The following is a 27,223-nucleotide window of genomic DNA, read 5'->3' on the forward strand; positions in this document are numbered from 1 at the left end:
ACAGATGACTGGATCCAAAGACTACACCAGCCTCATTACCCTCGTGCAGTGCGGAGAAAGTCAGTGTTTCTCTTTGATCCTCAGAAGAATCTGAGATATTGTCTCCATTTTATCACTGAGAAAAGAGATGCAGAGAAGTTAAGTTACTTGACTTTCTTCACGTATCCAGAAACTGTGAATGTTCAGGTGGATACCGTTTCTGACCTGAAACTCTCAGTTTTTCACTCTTCTTCAAAACTTCACTATGGATAGAACCTGACGTTCCCTCAGAAAATAGCACCGCATCCATGATGATCACTTGCTACTGGGAGAAATTTAGTAAATATGCTGTTAAATAACAGCTCCATGGTTGCCTTGCTTGTTGCATTCCAATTTTATGAGGTGAAAGAAAGGACCTTAACACTTTATCTAAAGCATATATAAAGTGTATAACCACAGGGACAAAACTACTTAGTTGCCACCAACCATTCCCCCTGTGAGAGGATTAAAATCCATTTTAGGGTATCATGAGACATTGGTTATGGTGGGGAGAGGGGTGATTAATGCTTATAATCACTGGTTCAAAGATCTCTGCTTTTGTCTTGAGCTTAAGCCAACACCAAGGTAAGCATGTTCTGCTAAATAATTCAAACACTTGGAGCTTTTCCTGCTGCCTTCTCCATTTGAAAGCAATGTCCCTGACCACTCTTTAGTCCCCATTAGTAGTGCTGAACTGTGACTCATATCCCCAGCAAATATAATGTCTTACTGAGTTATGCTCACCCCCTGCAAGTTGAGTGCTTGCATTTATGAACAGCTGGTGGGCTACAAAGTCAAATCCTTGACTTTCCTCAAACCAGATATACTAAGCCGTAGGACGCTAAGGAACAAACATCCAAGGATTCAAGTTCCTACTGGTCTTTCCTCTTAATAAAATAGAGTACATAGAACTGTCCACCTGTTCACTTAATAGAAAAATATAAATGTTCACCACAATGAGCATCACTAAAAGTTTATATAGGAAAATTTGTTTTGAGGGTATTAGAAGCCAGTTTCAGCTCTGCTGCTGACTTTGAGTGAGTCAGAGTTGTTTGGACATCAGTTTGTGGGATTTCAGTCCAACTGATCTCATTAGAATGCAAGATGAAACTTGAGATGTAGAGCACTTTGAAAAAAATAATGTTAATATCATCTGTTTATCCATGGTTACATCATAGTTTTCTCAAAGCATCTTTATATCATTAATCACTAGATTATTGTATCATACCTGTGGATTAGAATGGGTCATGAGAGCACTGTTTCTCAGGAATGGACAATTGACACCAGACACGTTAAGAGTAAATTCACTGATGATCTAAACAAGCCAAATGGTGTATTGGACTAATAACACCAAATCTTCTATTGGAAAATTCTTTCTATCTATACTGAATACCAATGGATTATAAGTCAGGAAACCTGGATTTTAGCTTCAGCTCCAACAATACAGTCATATGGCCTGGGTCTTTAACTTGTAAGTCTTAGTTGGCTGAGATTCAGGCCAGACCCAATGCTAAGGATGAAGACAGCAGTAAACAAGAAACTGTAGTCTTTTCCTTTACTGAGCCTAGAGCCTAGAGGGGAAAATAGAAAAATAATTGCAATAAAGTGCAGACAGTTAGTATGTTATGGGAACATGTAGCAGAAGAACCTCATCTAGACAGGACCTCAGGAACACTCTTCCTGAAGAACTGATGTTTAAGCCAGAACCTAAGTGATTATTAGGAACAAGCTGAGGAAAATATGAAGGAAGGAGCAGATGAGTGTTTCATAAGGAAAGATGAACCTGTGTCGAGTGCCTGAAGCTGGAGAAAACATGGCTTGGTGAAAATATCATTTCTCCACACTGGTTTCATCCATCTCAGACACAGAGCCAGTCCTAACAAAGGTAGCCACTGTTCTCATAGATGTTCCCACTATCTTATAGAATTTGAATTTACTCTTCCAGCCTAGAAGCTACTGACTGTGGAGTAAATCCTCAGGTTACCCTTGAGAAAAATTACTTTCCCACAAACCATTAGGCTATTCAGTTTGCCTGGGTTTCAGCCTTCATTTCATTATTTGCACCTGAGTTCAGCAGGGGCTCATAGTTCAGTTTTGAATATCTATTCTTTATGACTGACGATACCTTTCCCTAATACTCCTAATATTTCCTTGTATAGCTTCAGATCTTCCAAATTCTGAGGCCTAAAACTACTTCAGCTCCCAGGGCTTAACACTTATCCTCAATCCATCCCCTAAGATGAAGAAAGCTGTGTCTAATGGACTTCTGTTTGTACCCATTACTTGGATTTGCTGTCCTGGATTTGGAAGAGCTGTTCTCTTAAAAAGTTTTCTCTGTACTCTTTAGCCATGTTGATTATCATACCTTCCCAGTCCAGAAGGATTTCCCGGAATATACTGCAATCAAGCTCTTGTATTACCTAAAACCAGAACAATTGTAGAAAAAGTTACCACCTGAAAAAATCTTGAAACACGTGTCTTAATTTTCGCAAAGCAAGACAACCTTTCTCAACTGATGTTTGCATATATGTGTACCTAAATTCACACATGTTAGCACCTATACTTACCCAATAAATCCCAGTGACATTATTAAGGCTCACAGTGCAACTTAATGACAAGAATGACATGGAACAATTCCTAGTTGCAATCAAAAGTTAATTAGACTAGTACTCCATGCAGTAAATATCTTTGTATAGAATGACATTTAAACTCTGCATGAGGCTTAGAAAAGGTAACCAACCAATCACCTTCTGAAAATTCCATTAGCAGAAAGCAAATAAGATGTTCTGAAATTAATGAATCCATCAGCTGAGGTGAAACCTTTCAAAAACCTATCATGTCAAAGAGCAATTAATTGGATCTTTTTTCAGAATTTAACTCATTGCTGATGAATGTCTGAAGAATTTTAGTTAAAATATAGTGCAGGGTCTAGTGTCAAGAAGAATGAACTCAGGAGTAGAATTAAGTTCTCATCCTGACTTGGTCACTAATGTGCTGTGTCACAGACTGAATCAGGCTCCTTCTCTGTTCCTGAATTGTTCATTGTAATGTGGAAATAATTAATTAACATATGTCATGCCTAACATACAGGGTGGTTTTGAGGATTTATTGAAAATATGGGTGGTATTGGGATTTTAGACAAATGTCGACATAAAGGGAAATTGGAATTCTCAGCATTTGGGTGATTTACAGGGTGAGCAGGAACAATATCAGTTCTTTTCTAGAAATAAGGATTGATGGTTTTGTATTTTGAGTAAGTAAAGACAATCTGATAACTCTACTGAACACATTCTTTTTCTTAGTGTCCATTAGGTTAATGTAGCTTAACAAGTAATCACACATGGCTGTTGGTCACAGAATTTCCCTGGTGTATTCAATCTCCTCAATGTCTGATTTTCTGGTCTTCTAAATGTCAGGTCCATCCCAATGGTAAATTGAACATCTTAGGAAAAATATTTCCTGTCTCGTGGTGCAGAAGTTAATGGCCTTGCAGCAAAGGCCAGTGCTCTATTTCTTTTTTTATAGAAAAACAACATCTTTTCCCTCCACAAGATGTGGGTAATGGTGATTGATTAAAAGCATAGATTTGATGTTTGGGTTTTAATCCCCATTCTGTTACTTTTGGGAAACCATAACCAAATTGTTTAACCTCTCCAAAGTTTTGTTTTCTTATGTGAAAAATGAGGGAAAACATAGCTCTTTCATAATAATGATACGAATATGATATAGGATAATTTATGTAGAACGCTTAGCACAATGCCAGACACAAAATTAATGCTGAAAAAAATAGTAGCTATTATTAGATGAGTTCCTGCACAAATTAGTCTGGCAGTTCTCTGATAACAATGAATTTATGAGTAAAGTGCTCTCTTGAATTAATAGCATCTGAATACTTTTTTAAAATAAATATTATTTCATTGTATTTAAGGATATATAGAGAATGAAGAAGGCTGGACAAACACTGCTCTCCTGAAGTTCTCAAGAGAACATTGTTAAAGGTTAAAGAATAGATCAAAATGGTTGCAACTAATAGCTAAGCTATGAAATGATTCAGAGGAGTCACTTCTCTGAAACCTCCATCTGTAGATCATAGTTATGCATTTATGCCATTCCACTGAAAATTATTGGGCATCTATTATGGCACTACCAGACACTGAAGATAAAATTGTTAGCTGCCACTGATTATGTGATTATATGTGCTAGGTACCATGCTTAAAGATATCCATACATTATTTTAATTCCCACCCAAACCCCATGAGGTGGGTTTGTTTTCCCTGGGAGCCTAAATAGTGAGGCACTATGCCTCACTGATTTCCCTTCCACTAGCCCATTATCTGGAAACGTACATGGGAATGAGTATCTTGAGGCCCAAGGAAAAATCATGAGTAGGAAAGAGAGTACAATAACCTTAGAGCATCCATATTCTCTCAGAAAATTTCAAGCCTAGAAATCCTGCTGGGAATCCCAAACTCACATTTTCCCCTACTACATACACCCAAGGTTCCCTGCTCTGGTTGAGTCACCTAATTCCAAGTACTTCCTGAGGCCTGGGACTGGTACTTCTTACCATATCCTGAGAGCACTGTCCATGTGAATTTGTCTTACGAGTGTTTCTTTCTCTGACATTCTCAGTTGTTTTAGATCAATCCCAGCTTTGAGACATGCCGTTCCTTTTCTGCCTACAACTTAGTTTGGGGTGTCTGGTTATTTACCTCCCTTACCTAGAAGTCCATCTCTATCTAATCCTCTGGTTGGTGTCTCCATATTGCTTCTGCCCTGACTCTTGATCTTCCCTTTGATTACAATGGAATATTATTGATGTTTTCTTTTTCTCTCTTAAGCAACTAAGATTGATCTATGAAACATAAAAAGGAGGGAGGACGTGTGAAAAAAGGAAAGTCTTGGATATCATTCAATGTGCTTTGAGTAGAATTTTTCATGAAATTGCTTTCCTCTTTAAACTCACTTCAGACCATGAAACATGAGGCATAAGGAGCAAAAGTTTTCTTTACTCCAAGTTCTTAACTCTAGCTAATCCACAAGATCACCTACCTTGAGGGATTTCAGATTATCTATTTTCCTTCTGCTTTTGATATTTCTTTTCTTTTAGTAAACTGGTCTCTAAAAATAAACCTTCAGAACACTCTCCTCCATAGAATATATTTCTGCATTGACCTGTGGTCCCTATTCTGCTCTTTGTCATAACCCAAATTGCTATCTTTACTGGACTCAAATTAATTCCTAGAACAAAGAAGAATTAGAAACAGCACCATCAAGTTTTACTAATTTTTGAAAGACTTTGTGAAAAAATGTGTCCTTCTAGTGATCAGATTCTCCCCTGGTAATTTTTCACATATATGCCAGTAGCAATTTTAAGTACTTTAAGCAAAGTGTTCTTTCTTCTGAAGCCTCATAGATTCTGAGCTCACAGAACTTAATAAATTATTGCAATTTGAACACAATTATTTAACTTAAAATACTATGTGATAGTTATTTATATTAATGCAAATATGCACAGACAGCTAAGTGAATGCATGTTTTCATTTTGGAAATAAGTTGTTTCTAATAGCTGATACTAAACAATAGAGTGAAAATTCTCTGTGATGGCTTCATTTCCAGACTGGTTTCATGCTAGTGTACTTCTCACAAAGCTTGCTCACAAATGGAATAAGATGGAATCTTGTTCTGAGGGAATAATATATGAAGATGGCCTTCCCAAAGATTATCTGATATTTTAATATGGGAACAATAACTCTATTTTCCAGAGGCTCTCTTGCTTCATACTCATGATATTCCAGCATTCCAGCCAACAATAGAATTGTAGAATGTCCCCCAGAGAGCTCTTTGTCCAACATCCTCATTGGAAAATTGAGAAACACAGATCCAAGGAGGGGAATATAAAGACATCTACTCAAAATAAGACAATAATGGGAGAAATAAAGTATTCTAAGCCATAAAGTAAAGCATTATGAAATTAAATGAGTTGCCATAACTATAAAAATTATTATGCATTAATATATTAATTTATTCAGTAAACATTACTGAATGTTTAATGTTCATAATGCTGGGGAATATAAACTCATGCTTGACCTATAGAGTATGGTAGAAATGGTATAATGGCATTGCTCAACTTAGGTCTAAGAGGACTGACAGCTTCTGCTTTGCCCTCTGGGATCCATAGCCAACAGTGGCATGAGTCCTACTATTCTGAAATTCCCATGCTATAAGAAGTCCAAGTCACACAAAAAGACCCTGTGTTGACACTCTAGTTAACAGCCCTGACTGAGTTCTTGACCAACAGTCAGCATCGATTACCATCCATCTGTGTGATCACATTTGAAGTCTGTTCCATATGATCCTTCATATGACTTCAGCTCCAGTTATTATCTGCATGAGAAAGCCCAAGGGAGAACTGCATAAGTAAACCCAATTAACTCACAGATTCATGAGAAAAAATAGTAAGTTGTTTAAGCCACTAACTTTGGGATAGTTGCTATGCAGTAAGAGGTAATCACAAGAGTATGTAATGAAGAAATAGTTTAAAGATTTTAAACAAGAGAATGATGATAAATTCAGTTTATAATTGAACATGTTGGCTAGCTAGGGCCCTAGGGATCAGATTCTTTAGATGATAGGAAATAAACATTCTGTCTTCTACTAGTCTCTTCTACTAGTGAGACTAATAGACTAGTAATACATCCAAGTTTAGTTGGAGTTTGAAGGCTGCTGGATGGAATTGAGTGAAATTCCTCCTCTCATGTACAAATTGTACATGTTACATAGATTCATAAGAGTCTCCTAGGGGAAAAAAAGTACCAGGCCCCTTACACATGATTTTTGGCTTGTGACTGATAAAGTATCAGATTCCAACTCTGATAACAGGCTATTAAGGTAGCGCCCAATGAATCCTGATTCCTAGTATTTATGCTCTTGTGTAATTCCATACCATATTGGAGAGGGGTGACCCACTGAACCAATAAGATATTGCAGAAATGACCATGTGCAATGTCTGAAGCTGTTTTAAATGGCATTGAAGTTTTTGCTTTGTACTTCCTTGGGTCACTCATGCTGGAGGAAGCCAATTACCATGCTGAAAGGATACTCTGAAAGCCTTATGGAAAGATCCATATGGTGAGGAAATGAGCCCCCCTGCCAATGGCCAGGACAAATTTAGCATGTTAGTGGAGTCATCTTGGAAGTGGATATTTCAACCCTAGTGAAGCCTTCAAATGAATGTAGACTGGCCAGTATCTTCATGAACCTTTATCTAAAGTTCAACAGTTGTTTTAGATTGATTTCTATGAGCTAACTCCAATAATTTAAAGGCCATTTGAAATTATTTCTAGTCTCCCTACATTACTTACTTCAATTAAAATTAAGTATTTTTTCTTTAATTTCTATTATCATATATTTTATGTGTAGAAGACAATATGTATGACATGTATATGATTAAAAATATTTTTTTAAAAGTTCAAGTACATGTAAAATATATAAATATATATACCTACTAATTTAAAATATATATAACTACTAATATATTTTAATCTTCCTGTATCCATATTCTACTAATTTTTTTCTCCCTTGATTTAGATGTAACAGTTTGGAATTACGAATTTACCATTCCCCTACTTAGTATAACTTTATTACGTATATACATATACCTAAATGATATATTATTGTCTTATTTTGTTTTGGGCCTTTAAAAAAATGAAATTATACATTATATAATCTTCTATATTATATTTTGATATTTTTCATCAATATTATATCTTTGATATTAACCTTACTGATGCTTGTAACTGTGATTCCCTCATTTTTACTGCTGTAATGTTTTATTTTTCTTATTTAAACCACAAAATATCCAACTCTGTTAATGGACATTTGGCTTGTTTTTTGTTTTTTTGCCATTGTAAATAAGGATGCTATGAACATTCCTGGATATACCACTTGGCATGCATATTAAAGTTGTAAAATACTAGGAGTTGAATGATTAAGAATCAGAATATAAGACAATGCCAGTTTTCCCAAGAGCTTCTATGAATTTTTACCACCATCTAGCAAAAATACAGAGGACTCATTGCTTCAAATCTTCACCAAAATTTTGGGAAATAAAACTTTCTTTTTTGGCAGTCTAGCAGGTGTATTACGTTTTATTTTATTTTAATTTGTTTAATTTATTTTTATAATTTAAATTTAAATTTAATTTGAATGTCACTTATTGCTAATGAAGTTGACATAGTGTCATGTATGTATTGTTTACTTTGCTTCTTCTTTAGTGAAATCCATGCTCATGTTTTGTCACTTTTCTAATTAATGGATTATTCTTGTTCTTGTTGATTTTTAATGTTATTAACATACTCCAGATATCACTTGTGTCAATTATGTGTCTAAGGCATTCTTTCTCATTCGTGTTTATACATTTACTTTTATTTTGTATTTTATTTTAAGGTGGTCATATTTAGCAATATTTAATAATGTGTGCCTTTTGTGTTAAGAAATACATTCCAAACCCAAAGTCAAAATATTGTTTTTAAATTATCTCCTATATAACTTTACATTTTTGGTTTTTTGTATTTAAGTCATCAATTCTCTTGATTTTTTTTTCTTGGAATGGGGGTTTGTCATTTTATTTTCGTGTTTTAAGAGATAGATTCTAATTACTTTTGTTCATATGGATAACCAATTAACTGAAATCATTTAGCCCATCCTCTGTTACTGATCAGCAATGATCTGTTTATATTTACAGTTTCCATTTATCATAATTATATTTTTAGGCCCTCTCTTCTATTCCTGATCAAATTTGGTATTCCCACATAATACTTTATAGTAAAAAGTCCTCATGTATGGTCAAACAAATTTAATTTTTTTATGTTTATTTATTCTTGGGGGGGGCAGGGAGAAAGAGAGACACAGAATTGGAGCTCAAACTCACTCATGTATGGTCAAACAAAATTACTAATCTCATTGTTTTTATTCAGAAATTTGTTGACTATGTTTATATTAGTTTATCAAATTACCAGGAATATCCTGTTAGTATTATAATTGCACCTCCATTAATCAATACAGATAGACAAAGCATCTTTAGGGTATTGATTGTTTCTCTTTATAAACATGATAGATTTCTCCATATATTTAGGTCTTCTTCACTGCTTTTTATTGGATATATTTCTTGGTAGGGTATCTTTCTTAAAAATACCTTTTCTAACTCTGTTACTGGAATACAATTCAATCGGAAATTATATGTTGATTTCTTTCTTGCTTGATAAATTCTCTCATTGATTCTAACAGTTTGGAGATTCTTTGGGGTTTTCTATGGAGAAAATATATCATGTACACAAATAATAATTCCTCTTGTTCTCCTGCATGTTTAAATATTCCTTATCCTTTCCAAGTGTACTTTTTTGATGTTTATTTATTTTGAGAGGGAGAGAGAGAGAGAGCACACAGAGGGGAGGGGCAGATCAAGAGGGAGAGAGAGAATCCTATGCAGGCTCTGTGCTGTCAGTGCACAGCCCAATGCAGGGCTCCAGTCCATGAGGTCATGACCTGAGCTGAAACAGAGAGTTGTATGTTCAGCCCTTCAACTGGCTCTGAGCCACCCAGGCACCCATAAGGGTACTTTTTCTAACATGGTATTGTTGAATATAATCAGGGAATATAGAATGTTTTTTCTCCTGATTTTTAAGGAAATGGTTTCATTGTCTTATTTTTGAATCTCTGTAGGTTTCTTTATAATCTTAAGGAATTACTATCTATCCCTTCTTTGTTAAGAATTTTTATACCAGGGGCACCTGGGTGGGTCAGCCAGCTAAGTTTGTGACTTCAGCTCAGGTCATGATCTTTCAATTCAGGGGTTCCAGCCCCATGTCGGGCTCTGTGCTGACAGCTCAGCACCTAGAGCCTGCTTCGGATCCTGTGTCTCCTTCTCTCTCTGCACCTCCCCGCTCACACTCTGTCTCTGTCTGTCAAAAAAAAAAAAAAAAAAAAAGAACCAAATAAAAACATTTAAAAAAAAGAATTTTTATACCAAAGAGAATAATACCATGAACCTCTGTATCTACCACCAAGCAATGATACCTTCACCTCATGGGCTCTCATTGCACCTATATTTCAATTACACTGGATTATTGTGCATCTTTTAAAGTTTATTTATTTGTTTTGAGAGAAACAGAGAGAGAGCAAGCAGGGGAGGGTCAGAGAGAGGGAGAGAGAGAATCCCAAACAGGCTCTGTGCTGTCAGTGCAGAGCTTGATGCAGGGCTTGAACTCACAAATCAGGAGATCATGACCTGAGCTGAAATCAAGAGATGCTTAATGGACTGAGTTACCCAGAAACCCCTCACACTGCATTATTTTTAAGTAAATTCTGAACAACTTATTTCATCTGTTAAGTATTTTATGTATCTCTAAATGATGAGAACACTTAAATAATATAATTATAATTCCATAATCACACCTAAAAGCAATATAATCACATAACATTTTCAATGTTCACTTTTAGTCAGCTGTCTAATAATTATTTTTCCCATTCGATTTGTTCAAATTAGGATTTAAACATAGTTCATACATTATATTTGATTGGAACATCTCTTATAACTTAAGTGTGTTATATTGCATTATTTTCTTAAGTTCCATGTTTAAGAATATGGAATCATTTGTCCTGTAGAGTTTCTAGACTAGAGATTGTATCCCTGTGTTGTAACGTGAAATCTGGGTCCAGATTTTCTAGAAATTGATAGCTTAATGTTAATCAGAAGTTCTCAAATAGTTCTGATCTGAGGATACTTTTACATTCTAAAAATTATTGGATTCCAAAGAATTTTTATTCATGTGATTTACTATTTATAATACTATGTATTAAAACAGATATTTTAAAAATATTTACTAACTTGTTTTTATCATATTTGAAAAAATATCAATGATATGCCCATATGCATATAACTAAAGTTTTTCTGCTAGTCCATTTTTCAAGAATTGTGTTCTATGAAAACGTGGAGTAACTCCATGTTACAAATGCTTTTCTTCAAGACAACCATTATAGTTTAGCACGCAGATTCCCATTTAGTCACACAAAATAGTAAGAGCAATGTATTCAAGGTTTGCAATTACTAAAATTAAATGTATTTACTGTTCTGTCAAATTCCTCAAGGATAGTTTTAAGTGAAATGTCTTTTTTGTTTCTTGTAGATGCCTGGAAATGAAGGATACAGGTTGATGCCATTGCCTTGATTAATGCCATGTCACCAGAAATTTTAACCACCATTGCCTTTGCTCCATCAATGCAAATGTCAGCACAGTAAAAAAGGCAAATACCATTTTAGTATTGTTATGAAAATTACAACTTCACAGTCCCCCTGAAAGGGTCTTGAAGACACCCATGGGTCTGCAACTCACAATGGAAATGCTACTTTGATGTATCAGATTACCTACTCAGAACTAAACTGAGGAACTATTTCTCAGTCTTCCTACACAGAGACAGCTAGATGGCAAGTCTACCTGCTGTTCCTTATGAACCCGGCTTTCCTTCTGACTTAGACACTATCACTCCACGCTTCCTTCACACCTTGCCATAATATTGAGGAAGCAGCTCTGAACTTGTTGTTCCTGTTCCTGTTCTTGGTTTCAATTCTTTCTTTTCCCTCAACTTTCTTTTCCCAATACTTGGCACTCACCAGCACTTCCAATTCCTGTACCCACCGATTTATACTTACTAGTTTGTTTTTTTTTTTTACTGACAAAGTTTTTACTCTTACTGGCCAAAGTTTAAAAAAATTCATATATATGCTTACAGGAATGAATTTTTGACTGATTAATCAAATATACTCTGGACACTTTCCTTAACTATCCAACGCTACTATATTTTCTAAGCTATGTACATCAGTATTTCTGCCGTAGGGCTGCCTCCCTTGCCTTAAGTTTTTCAGAACAAAGTATTTGGCAAAGGACAGGGAAAGTTCAAACTTCACCTGTTCTTGGGGAAAGTGCTGGCCTGTTAACGGGAAAGAGGCAACATCTGTGGCAATTCCCAGGCTTTGCTGGGAAGACACTTCTCCCCATGGCGGGAATCTCCTGGAATATAGGCCAAGCCCTACCCCATGACCCTTGTTCTGGTTCCACATTCCGGTTATTCATTTGAGTGCCCCTCCTTCTAATTTTCTTATAAAAGGAAAGTCTTCTCTGACATGACAAACCACTGCAAATCCCTGCAAGACAGGTGAGTGGAAGCTGACAGAAGATGAGACCATGGCAAGAGCTATACTGTACATATTTGGGGGAAGATACAGGAGGATCTCTGTCAGATACAGGAGCTCTGAGACTCAGCACAGGCAGGCTTGGGAGGTCTCATGGGGTAGGAGCATGTACAGATTTTCTAGTTCTTTCCAGAGCTATACAAGGGGATGGATGTCACTAAGATGAACTTATTCCAAGGGGACTAACAAAGGAAAGACAAGGATCTCTATATGTCCTCTCTCTGATCACACTTCTCTTAGTGAAATCTGATTGCTTCCTCAGGTCACAGACATGATGCGGCCTCACACGGACCTCCCCAGCGTGTCCTGGATGCTGTTCTCCTGCCTGATGTTGCTGTCTCAGGTCCAAGGTGAGATTTCTCTGCCTCTGACACTGGGTCCTTGGGAATGCTCAGGGCCAAGAGGAGAAGGAAGACTCTCGTGGTACTGGTGACATATATCCCCACACCATGAAATGGCCTGTGACTCGTCCATCACCACACCATCCTTCAGGGTAACCAGGGGTGGCAGGCATCACAGTGGTCCACTAGCACTGCAAGGAGGTCCACTAGCACTGCAAGGAGGTCCTTTGCTTCTTGTCAGTGCACTCTCATTTATGTTGGTAGGCGAAAGAGGAAAGTGTGAAGGGACAGAAATAAAATAAGGGGAAGGAAAATGAGGACCCAGGGCAAGAATGTGTATCCTAGAGCAGGGAAGGATTGGACTGTGAATGGGAAAGATGAAAAGAAAGGAGAGGTTTCCTCATTTAGTGGGGCTGGTTCAAGAGCAAGAAATCCTGAAAGTGTTGGCAGTGGTGAGAGGCAGTCAGGACTTTGGCATCACTTCTCCAAGCACCGACCCCATAGACGTTCCTCTAGGTCACCTCCCACCATGATCCCCAGTCTCCTATTCACCTCTTCTCTCTCTTTTGTGTCCTTCCATCCTAGGTGAAGACTCGCCAAAGGAAGTGCCCACTCCACGAATCAGGTGTCCCAAAGGCTCCAAGGCCTATGCCTCCCACTGCTATGCCTTGTTTATGACACCAAAATCCTGGATGAATGCAGATGTGAGTACTTGGATTTGCAGGTCGGGGTTTTAAGGGCAAGTACACTAGAGACCTGGCGGTGGTGGGGGGGGTTCCATTCCCCAGAGTTCCTTGGGGGGTAACGGTGAGCATCCTCATCTTTTGCACATATACCTCTTCTCCCCTACCTCTGCACTGCCCGTCTCCCAGTGATGTCTCAGGCCTCCCCTGAGTCTCCCCCTTCCCCACACAGATGGCCTGCCAGAAGAGACCCTCGGGACACCTTGTGTCTGTGCTCAGTGGGGCTGAGGCATCCTTTGTGGCCTCCCTAGTACAGAACAGTGCGAACACTTACTCAAACATCTGGATGGGGCTCCATGATCCCACAGAGGTATGAATACATCTTCTCTCTATAACCTCTCAAGCTGCTATCGCCACCTGAGCCCACTCTCTGTCCCCTGTGTCTGCCCAGTAAATGCCCTAGAGAGCCTTGGAGCTCAGAGATCCAGGAGGATATTAAGAGAAAAGGGAGGACCTTGTGGCCAGCTGAACAGCTGAGATCTGTGGAAGTCTCTTGCCTCTGCTGAAGTTAATCTGCTTCTTAATTTGCACGTGAGGCCATGTAATTCAGTTCTCTGAGCTTCACAGAGTCTACACGTATTGTGTAGAGTGATTCCTAAATGAAGAGAGGATCCATTTTTGCTCTATGGAACAGACACTGTCTTTGAGGTTCAGAAGCTAATCACATATGTATCACTCATTGTTGTTCAGTCAGTGAGAGGTTACTCTGAATGGGTCTATTGGTCTTTGTGATTATGGGCTTCAGCATTTGTCAATAAGAGCAAGGAGTTAGGAGGAGTCTCCCAGAGGAGAGCTTTGGCTCCCAGGCAGCATCTAGAGGAGCAGACCAAATTCCATGATGCTGGGGAGGGGTTCCTGCAAGGAGCCCTTTAACGGCCATTCAACCTCACTAGACTCCATCCTCTCTAGGGCTATGAGCCCAATGCAGGTGGATGGGAGTGGAGTAGCACGGATGTGCTGAATTACCTTGCCTGGGAGAGACACCCCTCCACTAACCCAAACCCCGGCTACTGTGGGAGTCTGTCAGCAAGCACAGGTAAGCAACAGAGGAGCTCCTTTCTGCCAGACCTCTCCATCCTCTTTTTCCCTATTTCTCAGTGTGACCGTCAGAGAATCCCCTTGAGCAAGAAAATGTAGGGTTGGTTTATCTTCTCCCACCCCTTCTCATCTCTCCTTTCTTTGAGTCCCATTCCCCTGGAGTAGGACATTGCTGAGGATGAGGGAGAGGCTGTGAATCCTACGCCAGAATCTGGGCTGCCTGTACCTTGGGTTCATGAGCTGCACCAGCCACATCTACCTGAGCTCCTCTGTCTCTCTAGGATATCTGAAATGGAGAGATTATAACTGCGGTGCGATGCTACCTTATATCTGCAAGTTCAAGGACTAGGTCTGGTGGGACATCAGGAGCCTGAGTTTTGTGTGCAGCTCATCATGGACATATGACCAAGTGTGAAAACCTACCCTGGAAAGGAATAGTCTCCCCCTACCATCTAACCTGACCCTTCCTTCTGATCATTTCTCCTCCCTATTCATTTAACTTTATGTTCTTTTTGTGTATTACATGGCCTGAGATTGCAGAGAGCAATAATAAATACTTCATTCCATGTTGTGTGCTTTTGTGCTCCTATCTCATAGCAAAAATATGAAGAACAATGGGTATGGGAGGAGTTCTAGGTCTTGCCTCTGTGCAATGTTATTTATTCCCCCAGGGAAAATGCTTAAATGTATATCCCCACCAGTGTGTTTATGATCAGTATATAGTCCCTGTTCATGTACCTTTGTGTTGTTTATAGAAAAAGACATTACTCACCTACACATTCTATTACACATTCCTCCTCTTTGTAATACTAACAGCCTTAGTGGTATCTGAAGATCTTAGAAGAGCACATCTGTAATCATTTGCTATCATTGATATTTTTTTTTCTTTAATTTGCAACCTTCCTTGGACCCTGACTTTTATAAAATACATTGAAAAATGAATGGGTTTCTGATTATAGTGCTTACAGGTAGAGCATTAGAAGTTGTCACTCTCCTCCTTAAAACAGTTCTATTCTTAAACTAACCACCAGAAAAATATTTGAAATTGCGATAATTTGTGGTGACCAATTGGGATTCATCTCCTGGGACTGGACTTAATTGCCTTCCATACAAAATCAGATTAAAAAAAATTTTTTTAAACATTTTTATTTATTTTTGAGGGACAGAGAGAGATAGAACACGAGTAGAGGAGAGAGAGGCAGAGAGGGAGACACAGAATCTGAAGCAGCCTCTAGGCTCTGAGCTGTCAGCATAGAGCCCGATGCAGGGCTCAAACCCACGAGCTGTGAGATCATAACCTCAGCCAAAGTTGGACACTTAACTGACTGAGCCACCCAGGTGGTCCTGATTTTTTTTTAAATGTTTATTTTCTTTGAGGGAGAGAGAGACAGCATGCGAGCAGGGGAGGGGCAGAGAGAGAGGGAGACACAGAATCCCAAGCAGACTCCAGGCTTCGAGATCTGAGCTGTCAGCACAGAGCCCAGTGCAAGGCTTGAACTCATGAACCACCAGATCATGATGTGAGCCTAAATCGGAAGCTGACTGAGCCACGTAGGCACCCCCAAGATCAGATTTTTTTTTACAGAATTTAAAAATAATGGCTTTTGTCAAGTCAGTCAATATTGTCTACTACACCTAGAGCCATGCTTGAGTTCCTAAAATACTAATCACAGTTGCTAAACTCATAGTCTGTATTCATAACCATTTATATCCTGAATAATCATAAATTTATTTCCTCTAGTGAACTCTTATGAACTTTTGTATCTAGAAGTCTAGAACAAAGGTAGGCAGGCAGTTTTTATCTCTTCTCTCTCTATCTGTTCTCTCCCACTGAACCTTCCATAATATAATGCCCTCTGGGTAGTTCCAATGCAGTTGATAAAAATGCTTCTCTCTCCTAATAATAACAACAACAATGATAATAATAATAAATAGTAATAAATAATCTCTTATTTTCTCTCACTAAAAATTACTCCTACACCAGGGAAGAAGGTGTGGGTTCTCCAATTTGTGTTGGAGCCCTGGATGCCTAACATGTATGCAAAAAACTCTTTGTTATATCCAATATCTGGATTCCCCATAATTACTTCTTTCAGAGTCCAGCTGGGTTGCTGACAGCTTGTAAGTGCCTTGCCTGAGACACACATAGGCTTCTGTTAGGCTGACTCAGTGTAGACTATTTGGATATAAGCTGCTGACATGCATTCTAACTCACTCAAGCAAAGGGGGAGGTTTTGGGAAGTATGTGGATTTATCTCAGTGCACCAAGATTAGGGAAGATAGCTGAAGGACTAGGAAAAGGAAAAATAAAGTTAGGAAATGAGGTTAATTTCTTCTTCCTTTTCTCTTTTATTTCACCGGGTGCGATTTCTTTTAGCCAATCAGTTTCCTTGCCCTTGGGATAACTCAAGGTGACATGGCTAACTCATTCTACCAAACTTTTCACTCCAGGGATTCAAAACTTTAAGTACATTTTCAGTAAACAAATTTGTTTTCAGGAGAATATCTGATTATTCCAGCTAAGACTGGGTATTCACCTCAGTCTAGTCAGCTGAGGGAAAGAATTTGAGTCATCTAGTATTACTATGGGAGCCAAACTCACCTTTTAAGTAGGATCTGTGGATGTGACCCAGTTTTTAGTGAAGGGGGGCAGGAAGTCACTCCAACAGAAGTTTGCTGCAATAAACATGACTTAATTGTCTCATTGTTTTGTTCTGACCTTGGCCTGTTTTCTGATTGAATCTTATTCTTTGGGTACTCACATATTGCCACAGGTACCATACCTGCCTCTGTTCTTGGACTGTCCTCCAGACTTTCAGTAGTTGTCAGCTGGCTATTGTACTTACTGCTGTCATTATATTTACCCAATTCCTGTTTGTTTTGAGGACTGTGAATAACCTGTCATGATGTGGATTTCTGCCAGTCATTGTAAGCCAATGAATTGGACAAAACCTTCCCATTTGGAACAGCACATCACCACAGGCTCCTGGGCCTCTTGATGGTGTTTCTGTCATGGACTTTACTCTCATCTAGAGTTCAGGAGGCAAAACAATTTGATAGAAATAGCACCTACAAAGAACATCTGGATAAGAGTTAGGTGAACTGAGGCACCCTGTTTCCTAATATCTCTGAATGTAACTTGGTGATTCATCCCTTTAGTTTTTTTTTTGTAATTTATTTTTTAATTTTTTTTAATGTTTATTTATTTTTGAGACAGAGAGAGACAGAGCATGAATGGAGGAGGGTCAGAGAGAGAGGGAGACACAGAATCTGAAGCAGGCTCCAGGCTCTGAGCTATCAGCACAGAGCCCGACGCGGGGCTCGAACTCACAGACTGTGAGATCAGGACCTGAGCTGAAGTTGGAAGCTCAGCCGACTGAGCCACCCAGGTGCCCCTCATCCCTTGAGTTTTAACAGAGTTCTTCCCTTTCCACCTCCAAACCTCCTACCACCAAACCACCTTTGTCCATTCTTCTTAAGTAGTTTTTTAAGTGCACCTCCAGGGTACCGTAGCACATCAACCATGTAGATCTCTGCAATTTATGTGTATATTTAACACATGGATTTATTTATAGATTTCTCCCACATGTCTAAAAAAGAATTCTCTAAAATTGCTTTGCTTGCAATACTCATTTCGTGAGCTACTCATAGACAACAATTTTGTTGTGTGTATACATTTTGGAAATACTCCTTAGGAAGTTCTAAAGTGTACAGAGTTAAGTAGGTTTCTTTACTTCATGGCTTTTCCAAGTATTTGTATGCAAATGTATGAAAATAAAGTCATAGGGTTGTCAGGTCATCAGGCATTTATTTGGTCACACGTTTCTGTGTGCCTGTTTGTGTATCTATATTTGGGAGAAATACGTATTAATAGATCATAAGTTGAATTCAGTTTTAATAATAGTCGAAAGCACTGTTTTTTCAAAGCAGGGATTCCAACTTACAGTCATTCGAAGTCATTAAATCAATTTAGTGGGTAATACAAATATATTTTCTTAAAAGAGAGGAGAGTAATATAGAAAATTCTGCAGGACATTGCACAAAAATGTTTAATACTGTTTGAAATTTTGATTCTAGTTACGTGTGTGTGTGTGTGTGTGTGTGTGTGTGTGTGTGTGTGAAAAGCATTGGAATATAAAATATACTTCATATTGTAAATAACAGTCAACATTTTGAATGCTAGTCTGAAGCATAGGCTTTTAGCTAACTATAGGAGAATTAAATGAAGTACCACTAGGGGGAGAGGTGGCCTAGCAGAGAGTATAGTACTGGGACGATAATAAATAAGAATGATCTGGCTGCTTCCCCAGAGAGGGTTAGAAAAAAGACATTAGGGAAAGGGGGAAAAACAAGTTTATTCCTACATCCTCTAAGATGAAATGTCTGCTATACATCCCTGGGAACAGAAGAAACAAATCTTGCAAGTGAAAATGGACAGAATATAAATAGCGGAAGATTCAGGATTGGGTAGTTCAGTGTGTCCCTAACTAATAGAACGCCAGGAATATATATATAGAATGCTGGACACAGAAGTAAGACAGAGAGAGCTAGGACTCAAGTGCTCCTTATACCATCAGAATCCGTGAGTCATTTGTGGTTTTGTCTTCTCTTGGCTACTCAGAGTGAGAATGCTTCCTGTGTGTTGAAGAATGTCCCCTTGATATGGTTCATGGTGAGAGCAGAGTCACAGCTCCCATCATAGAGGCAAACGTGGCAGATATCTAAAGGTGGTAGATAGTTCTCTGGAGGTTAGGGGGTATGTTCAAAGCATGACAATAGGATACCTTAGCCAGGTAGTAGTGCAAAAAGAAACAATTTGAGATTATTCACAAAGGCTATGGAGCTTGGGGTTCTGCAGAAACAGCAGTGAGGGTTCAATGGTTATGACTCACATGGAGTTTCATCATCAAATTTTTCTAACTGCATGGTCTTGCCTGTAGTTTTAGCTATTAGACTTTTCTGGTTCCTTCTTGTTGTACAAACCTGGGGCTCCAGGCTCCCAATGAATCTCTTTTTTTTTTTTAAGTTTATTTATTTATTTTGAGAGAGAAAGAGAGAGTGCACCAGCAAGGGACGGACAGAGAAAGAGGGAGAAAGAGAGAATCCCAAGCAGATGGTGCAGAGCCCAATGTGGGGCTTGAATTCATGAACCATGAGCCAAAGTCAAGTTTCAGAAGCTTAACCGACTGAGCCACCCGATGAATCTTTGATCTAATGAAAAACCTTTATATTTTATTTGTTTTGATCTTTATAGTTCATCAAGGTGTATTTGAGATGCAGTAAATTGCAGTATATATTCAAAATATAATTGATGTTTTGACATACATATATACCCATTAAATCATCAAAATCCAATAATAAGCATACTTGTCACCACTAAAGACCTCCTCTGCCAAGCCCACCTCTTACCTTCAGCTTCTCCAATCCCTCAAACCAAGGCAACCACTGATCTGTTTTCTGACACTATAGATAAGTTAAATTTGGATTTCCTAGAATCTTATATTAATGGAATGATACATTATATACTTTTCTCTCTGGTTTCTTATATTCAGCATAATCATTTTGAAATTCATTTATATTATTGCATGTATCCATACTTCATTTACTTTCATTGTTGAGTGATATTCTATTGTTGAGTGATATTCTATTGTGTGGATATGACATAATTTGTCTTTTATGTTGGTGAACATTTAAGTGATTTTCAGTTTTTATCTATTATAAATAAAACTACTGTGAACGTTAGTATACAGGTTTATGTACAGATAAATCCTTTTCACTTATCTTGGGTAAATATCTAGGAGTGGAATAGCTTCACTGAATACTAGGCATATATTTAAGTTTTTAAGAACAGCCACACATTTTCTAAATTGATTTTATCATTTACATCAACACCAGTGGTGCATAAGATTTCCAGTTGTTTTACATTCTCAGTATGGTCAGCCTTTCTAATTTTAGTCATTTAAATAGGTATAAAGTGATATCTCATTGTGATTTTAATCTGCCTTTCTCTAATAATGAAGTTGAGAAATTTTTCGTGTGCTAAATTCCAGTCTTATGGTACAGCTAAGTGTCTTGATTGTAGTGGTGATTACAAAAAGAAACACATGTGATAAAAAAGTGTGTGATACAGCTTCACACACACACACACACACACACACACACACACACACACACACAAAGTATATGTATAAAAGGTAAAATTTGAATAAGTTATCTAGATTGTGCTGTCAGTTTCCTGGTATCAATACTCCAGTTATGCAAGATTTAACACTGGGAGAGGCTGGTAAAGGGTTCTGGAACCACTTGTATGCTTCTTTACACATTCTTATGAATCTGTAATTATTTCAAACTACAAACATTTTTCAAATTAACCCTTTCTTTTTTTAAATTTTATTTTTGATGTTTATGTTTTGAGACAGAGAGAGAGAGAGAGAGAGAGAGCAAGCGAGAGCGGGGGAGGAGCAGAGAGAGAAGGAAACACAGAATCCGAAGCAGGCTCCAGGCTCTGAGCTGTCAGCCTTTTGTCTCCCCAAGCTCCTTCATATTTAATTCCTCACCTTACCTAATTTTTTTAAGTGTTGCCTGTGTAACCATGTTCGATTTCATATCTCCATTTTACTCTTCATGTGTTAGAGATTCACTGTTGCCGAACTGTGCTGTGTTCTGAACTCTCCTGATACCACCAAAGTATTCAGTGAGCCAGCATTTGTATAATTATTTTTCTATCCCTCATCTAACCAGACTTACCTCTGTGGTACTGTTAATCACTTTTTCCTTCCTGAAGACCTCTAACTTCCTTGACTTTTTTAACACCACACTTTTCTGGATCTTCACATCCGTAAGTCTCCAACTCCTATATAAACACTTGAACTCTGTCTAATCTTTAAATGTGTATATGTTCATTTAGATGCCAAAATACAGATACAAAATATTAAACACAACGTAAGTTTATTTGCCTTTCATATCAGATTTTGGATCCAAGCTTTTTCATCTTCTTGCTGAGGCGTCTAATTGAATTGTTCTTGTCTGCTTAACTGAAGCAGAGACACAGCTCTGTCTACATTTCAGCTAGTGGGAGGGAGAAGAGTGGCATCCTGAGCCAGCCAACTTACCTCTAAGTTAGAAATGACCCAGCAGTTGTGCACATCACCTCTCCTCCTCTCCCAGAGCCTAAACTCAGTCAGTCAGCCATGGAGCTACAGATGCTGGAAAATGTGGTCTCTGGCATGATGGGCATGAAAACAGCTATAATCTTATTACCATGGGACAGTGGGAGAATGGATTTGGAAAGACCTCTAGCAGTCTTTTATTGGTAGTATTCCTCAGGATTTCATCCATAGTGAACTTATTCTTTTATTTTGTACATTTTTCAAAAGGTAATTTTATCTATTTTCTTGATTTTCACTCACTTTATTTTAGTCCCAATTGTGGATCTCCTTTGCATTATCTTCACTAGCCTTTGAAATCAACTATCTACTCACCTGCTTGAATTCTGCAGGTAATCACTTTTCTATCCCATTTAGAATGGTGGTTTTCAAATGTAGCCAATTTGCAACTCTGAGGACATTTGGCAGTCTCTAGAGTTTCTTCATTGCCACAACAGTGGTGGTGGGGGGGGGGGGGGGAGGTGTTCCTCCTGGCATCTAGTGGGTTAAAGTCAGGATGTTGCTAAACGTACTGCAATGCACAGTGTTGCCCTCTACAATGAAGACTTAGATACCCCAAAATGTCAAATTGCTGCTGTTTAGAAACGTTGCCCTAGAATATTGCCAGTTACCTAGTACATGTCAATAGATTTTGAGAGAATAAATGAAATAATAGTTCAGTAGAACATGTAGAAAATGTAAACTCAGTAGTCTTTATGACATAAATAGTAAACATGAGGATATCATATGTTCTCACTCATAATCAACTACTCAGTAATGCTTACAACTTATTGAGCTTTGTGTATCTCATCCCATTTAAAATGAACAAAAAGTCTGTCGGGTATTAAAACATTGCACAGATGAGCAAAACAAGGCTCAGGGAGCTTGAGTAATTTGCCTAATATCAAAAAGCTAGGCCTCAAACCCAGGATTTCTGTGGCCATGAAAGCACCCCACGGCCTCTAGGATTCATTTTCCTTCCACTATACACTCAATCCTTTAACCTTGAATGCTTGAACAGTTAGGAGATGGATTGGACCTCTTCTTCTTTCTCTACTGGTGGTCACCCTAGGCAAGGATAAACTCTTGTGTCAGCATTTATGTTCCTCCCCTTGACAAAGTTGTAGTATCACTTTAGCCTAAAATTTTCAGAAGAGGGAAAACTAAGAAAACCCTTATTTATAACTCTGACCTTAGTAATGTTTTGAGCTGGCTGAAAAATTTCTGAAGACCCTGATGACCCCACCCTAGCTCAATCTCATTTGGAAATCCTAAGTGCTTGCTCTTCTCACCTCTGAGATTCTCCAGTCCTCAAGTCAGTGAAAGGGAAGCATCTATAAAGTACTTTTTTTGGCATGTAAAACCTTGTCATCTATCTTCTCCTTACTCAAATCCATACTGTGTTCCTCAGAAGTGTTAGAAAAGTTTTTCCTTTTAAAGAAAAATAGGAAAATATTTTCTATGAGAGATGGTTAAGGAACAATATGGCATAAATAGAGAAAAATAATAATCTTTCCAGGGATATATGCATCCTGAGAGAAGGGAAAGAAACAGAAATGCCTTTCTAAAGTTCTCTTCTTCTGTCTTCTGAATGCCATCAATTATTCACTCAAGAGGCTGAATGGAAGAAAAGGAAGGATTCTGTAGGAAGACATGCTGAGGTATTAGAAAAGAAGTCATAGTACAGACAAAGGGATTTTTGTTCATTAGCAATTTTAATTATGTCAAGTGATAATTATCAGAAAAGGACAGTAGAAATTGTAGTGGGGCATCCCATTATATTAAAATTGACATGCATGAAATTATCCTATATTCTTTTAAGCTAATCCTGTTTTTCCTTTTTATCTTGTTACCATATTGTCTTTATAATTCTCAGCTAACTAAAGTCAAGTAAACAAACTACAGAGCCCCTACAATATCTAGTATACTAGAAATTATGCCAAAAAGTACCCTAGAATGCTAGTGTTGGAAGGGGCTGTAATACTGACTGTTTAACACTTTTACTTCATTCCTCAGAGTTCTGCCCTGAAGGGGAGTAGCAGGCAAGGGAGCAGTTACACATAAAGATAGTTAATGTTAGGTGTTTTCAGGTAATGATGAAATGAAGAAATCAGTTGAAGTTACTGACTTATGATTCTTAATTTTTTAACTTGATCAATAGTCAGAAAACTGATATTTTCAAATGGTTGACATCTACTGAGATGTCCTCCAATGATCCCTGCTTCCTGGTATTGACACCCCGTGTTTAATCCCTTCTCCTGCAGGTGGGATGGCCCTGGTGACCTGCCATTTACCAACAGAATATAACAAAGATGATGGGATAGAGTTCCATGATCAGGTAACAAATAACTGTGACTTCTCTCTTACTTGCATTCTTTCTCTCTTGCGCTCTCAGTCAACCACTCTGATGAGGAAAGCTGCCATGTTGTGAGTTGCCTACATGGAGATAAACTTGGAACCTACATGGCAAGGAACTGAAGGAAGCCTACAGCTAGCAACGAGCAAGGAACTGTGGTCTCACTCCAACAGCCCATGAGAAAATGAATCCTTCCAATAACCATGTGAGTGTGAAATCTAATCTTTTTCCTGCCAAGCCTTCCATTGAGTCTGCAACCCTTGATGTTGCCTAGTGAGAAACTCACTTATTTCATAGCTTGTAGGTCAGCAATCTGGACCTGAGTCACAGAAACTATGAAATAATAAGTGTTTTCTTTTAGGTTACTATGTTTGGGATAATGTATTATATCACAGGGGATAAGTAATACAGTCAATTTCCTAGCATAATACAAAGGCAAACATGAATACAACTTTAAGGCATGTGGTTATTTTTCTAAAAGAAGGACCAACTTGGGTATATTCTTTATGCAAATTAAAACAGCTCGCCATTGTTGAACTTGAATTCAAATATTTTAAACTAGAACTGAATTGGGGTACTTGGATGAGTCAGTCAGTTAATTGTCCAACTTTGGTTCAGGTCATCATCACATGGTTTGTGGATTCAGGCCTCATGTCAGGCTCTGTACTGACAGCTCAGCTTGGAGCCTGGGATCTGCTTCAGATTCCGTGTCTCCCTCTCTCTCTCTCTCTCTCTCTCTGCTGCTCCCCGACTCGCGCTCAAATGGAATGTATGTTGTAGTGGTTATATTTTCTGGACTTTTTTTTTTTGGAGATGTGTGTCTGTTATGGACGGTTGGTTTGATTATCCTATGTGCATTTATTATTCTTGTCCATATGTAAAGGGGTGGGGATGGGGGGGTGTTTTGGACAAGTTTGGACAAGTTTGTCCAAATTCTTTGAACAAGTTTGTCCAAGAATGTCATAAGCTGATCTTCACTTTAAGTTAGAAGTGAACAAAGACTAGCTTGATCTTGGCTAAGCACAGCCAAAATCAAGGAATGGATGTTTCATGTTTGAGTAAGTTAATAATGAATAATGCTGGGATATGTCATGATTTTCTATGTTATTGTATTGTGAATCTCCTTAAGGTAGAGATGGGGCAGCTATTGTCAACTGTCCCAGGTAAGAGCGGACTAATAAAGGAAATAAGTAGTAGCAGACCTTAGCCTTAAAGGAGAAGAATTTCCTTCCCCTTCCTAGGTCTCTTACTACACGACCTTAAGTTTGAGCAAGAAAGGCATGCCCTAGGCCTTGGTATTCTAAATATGGTCTTCAATAATTACCCTGGAGCTTGGTAGAAATGTAGAACCTTATGCCCCACCTCCAACCAATTGAATCATAATGTGCATTTAAACAAGATTCCCAAGTGACTTAAATGCACATTAAAATTTTAGAAGTACTGTTCTAAAGTACATTTGAGTTAGATAAACTGGCCCCTAGCTCAGGGCATCAGACTGCAGACCAGGCAAGGAAGTATCCTCTGGGGATGAGCTATGATCCAGGCTTGTAGGATACAACCTTTAGTTGTTAACTTTCCTCATCTGCTAATAAAGTCTTTTAAAAAAACATAGCCTGGTCCCAGCTATAACTGAGGACACTGAAAGAAATTTCTCTGCTCATGATTGCCATTAAGCCACACAGTAGATACCAGTAACAACTTGAAAGAAGCTGGTCCAGATTTGCTAGAGAGGGCCCCCGGAAGAATAAACAGAAAATGTAAGTGATGCAGATGGAAATCGTTGACTGAAGAGGCAAGCAATGCCAGTAGGGTTCTGTGGAACATGCAGGCATCCCCTGAGAATTCCTAGAATGACACAAAGGGGGGACATTATAAAACTTGGGTTCCACAGAGTCAAGTAGGATGAGAGCTTCGGTATTAGTGAACTAGGCATTGCTACCTCATCTGATGGTCACATATTGATTGGTGAGATCCTGTCAGTCTGAGGGCACAGACAGATAGCCCCTACTTCAGAAACTTTTCATTTCAGCACCAGGTTCTATTCTTGCTAGTTACACCCTTAGTGTGCTCCCTGTCCCTGTGTGGATTTGGCTGTCAGATTTTTTAAGTCTTTGCTACCCACTCCCTTGCAGCCTCTTCCACTGCCTTTCTAACTGGAATTTAACAGGGCTTGTCCCTAGTTCCGGATATGCATTGGATTCTTTTGTTTCAGAGCCATTTCTGTCCTATTTTCCTACTCCATTCCCATTACAGAGCTCACAGCAGAATCTGCATCTACCTTTCCTCTGTATCTCCTCACAATGCCCATTTGCAGGATAGTGAGGGGCAGGGTGGTAGAGGGAGGGCTAGGGTATGTGCAGGAAGGTTCTGGGCATGGCATATGGTGCTAAGTTGCTGATCATAAGCAAAACTCACTCAGGAGACATAAGATTTCACTAAAGAACATAATAGCTTAGCATTAAAACAACAAGAAGTGACAAAGCATATGCTTGTGACTTACAAAAACTGCTAATTAAACAAAATATGCGCATGCTGGCAGCTTACTAAATGTGGTATGTCACCACTTAGATTCCTGGCACCCTCAACACCTCTCCACCCCCATCTGCCAACGTAATCTGAGCTTTGCAGACCATACATTCCATCTGTTCTTCCATCTCGGCAATGCCAGATCTCTCTTGAGAAAAACTCAGGAATGCTCACCAACAAAGACATGTGGGAGATCTCATCAGAAGATCCTAGCCACTCTCTGGATCTTGGTATGAAGTGAGAACAGCTGGTATCCAAATCTTGCTAGCTTCAAGCTGACAGCTCTCGACACCATTGGACTCCAAATAAGCTGTCCTCTGACAGGAAACAAGCAGTAATTGGAAGTGTTTCAAATTTGACACAGTCTATTTATTCTCTCCCAGATCTAAATGCATCCACATCCAACTGCCAAGTTTCTAAGATGTATGCAAACCTACAGATTCTCTCAGGTAGAAAACTAGTTCCCTACTGAACAAAAGCTATTGGGTACTTTGCTTCTTCATATTTCTCTATGGTTTCCAGTGTTTTCATGACATTCTTCTCTTTCTTTTACCTCATTCTGCTTCCCCACTATCAAACCTTCAGTTTAAACTTCTTCCTGTCTTAGAATAAAAATAAAAACATCCTTATCTCTGGAAAATGGAGTCCATACATCAGGGGTTAGGCCTGGGAGGAGATGGTGAGTAGATCAGGGTTAGGGAAAACTTCCTAAATTCCAGTAAATTCAGAGGATTCAAAGCACTGAGATCCAAAGGTAGTACTGTAACCCATCTTGTGGAAAACTAGCAACACCCAAAGATAAAATT

The 27,223-nt window shown here is 38.5% G+C and overlaps 1 protein-coding gene and 1 long non-coding RNA gene across 2 annotated transcripts; one reads left to right on the forward strand and one right to left on the reverse strand.

Annotated features, from left to right (window-relative positions):
* Positions 1–27,114, reverse strand: LOC111556262. Its single transcript, XR_002741192.2, has 4 exons — positions 26,592–27,114; positions 6,334–6,405; positions 2,384–2,438; positions 1–115 (listed from the first exon to the last, which is right to left on the reverse strand). It is a non-coding gene; the product is annotated as an uncharacterized LOC111556262 (long non-coding RNA).
* Positions 12,177–14,956, forward strand: LOC101081885 (lithostathine-like). Its single transcript, XM_003984197.3, has 6 exons — positions 12,177–12,231; positions 12,531–12,618; positions 13,195–13,313; positions 13,525–13,662; positions 14,262–14,388; positions 14,672–14,956. The coding sequence occupies exons 2-6, from the start codon at positions 12,540–12,542 to the stop codon at positions 14,737–14,739; spliced, it is 531 nt and encodes a 176-aa protein (XP_003984246.1). The 5' UTR covers positions 12,177–12,231; positions 12,531–12,539; the 3' UTR covers positions 14,740–14,956.
* Positions 27,115–27,223: the final 109 nt, after the last annotated feature.

The sequence above is a fragment of the Felis catus genome, chromosome A3 (genome assembly GCF_018350175.1).
Source record: "Felis catus isolate Fca126 chromosome A3, F.catus_Fca126_mat1.0, whole genome shotgun sequence".
NCBI lineage: Eukaryota > Metazoa > Chordata > Mammalia > Carnivora > Felidae > Felis > Felis catus.

What these genes read in the sequence shown, in the direction of transcription:
- LOC101081885 (XM_003984197.3), top strand. Translation starts at nt 12,540, where the DNA reads ATGATGCGGCCTCACACGGACCTCCCCAGCGTGTCCTGGATGCTGTTC. An exon ending in GTTGCTGTCTCAGGTCCAAG is followed by an intron (nt 12,619 to 13,194) that starts GTGAGATTTCTC and finishes CTTCCATCCTAG; the next exon opens with GTGAAGACTCGCCAAAGGAA. An exon ending in AATCCTGGATGAATGCAGAT is followed by an intron (nt 13,314 to 13,524) that starts GTGAGTACTTGG and finishes TTCCCCACACAG; the next exon opens with ATGGCCTGCCAGAAGAGACC.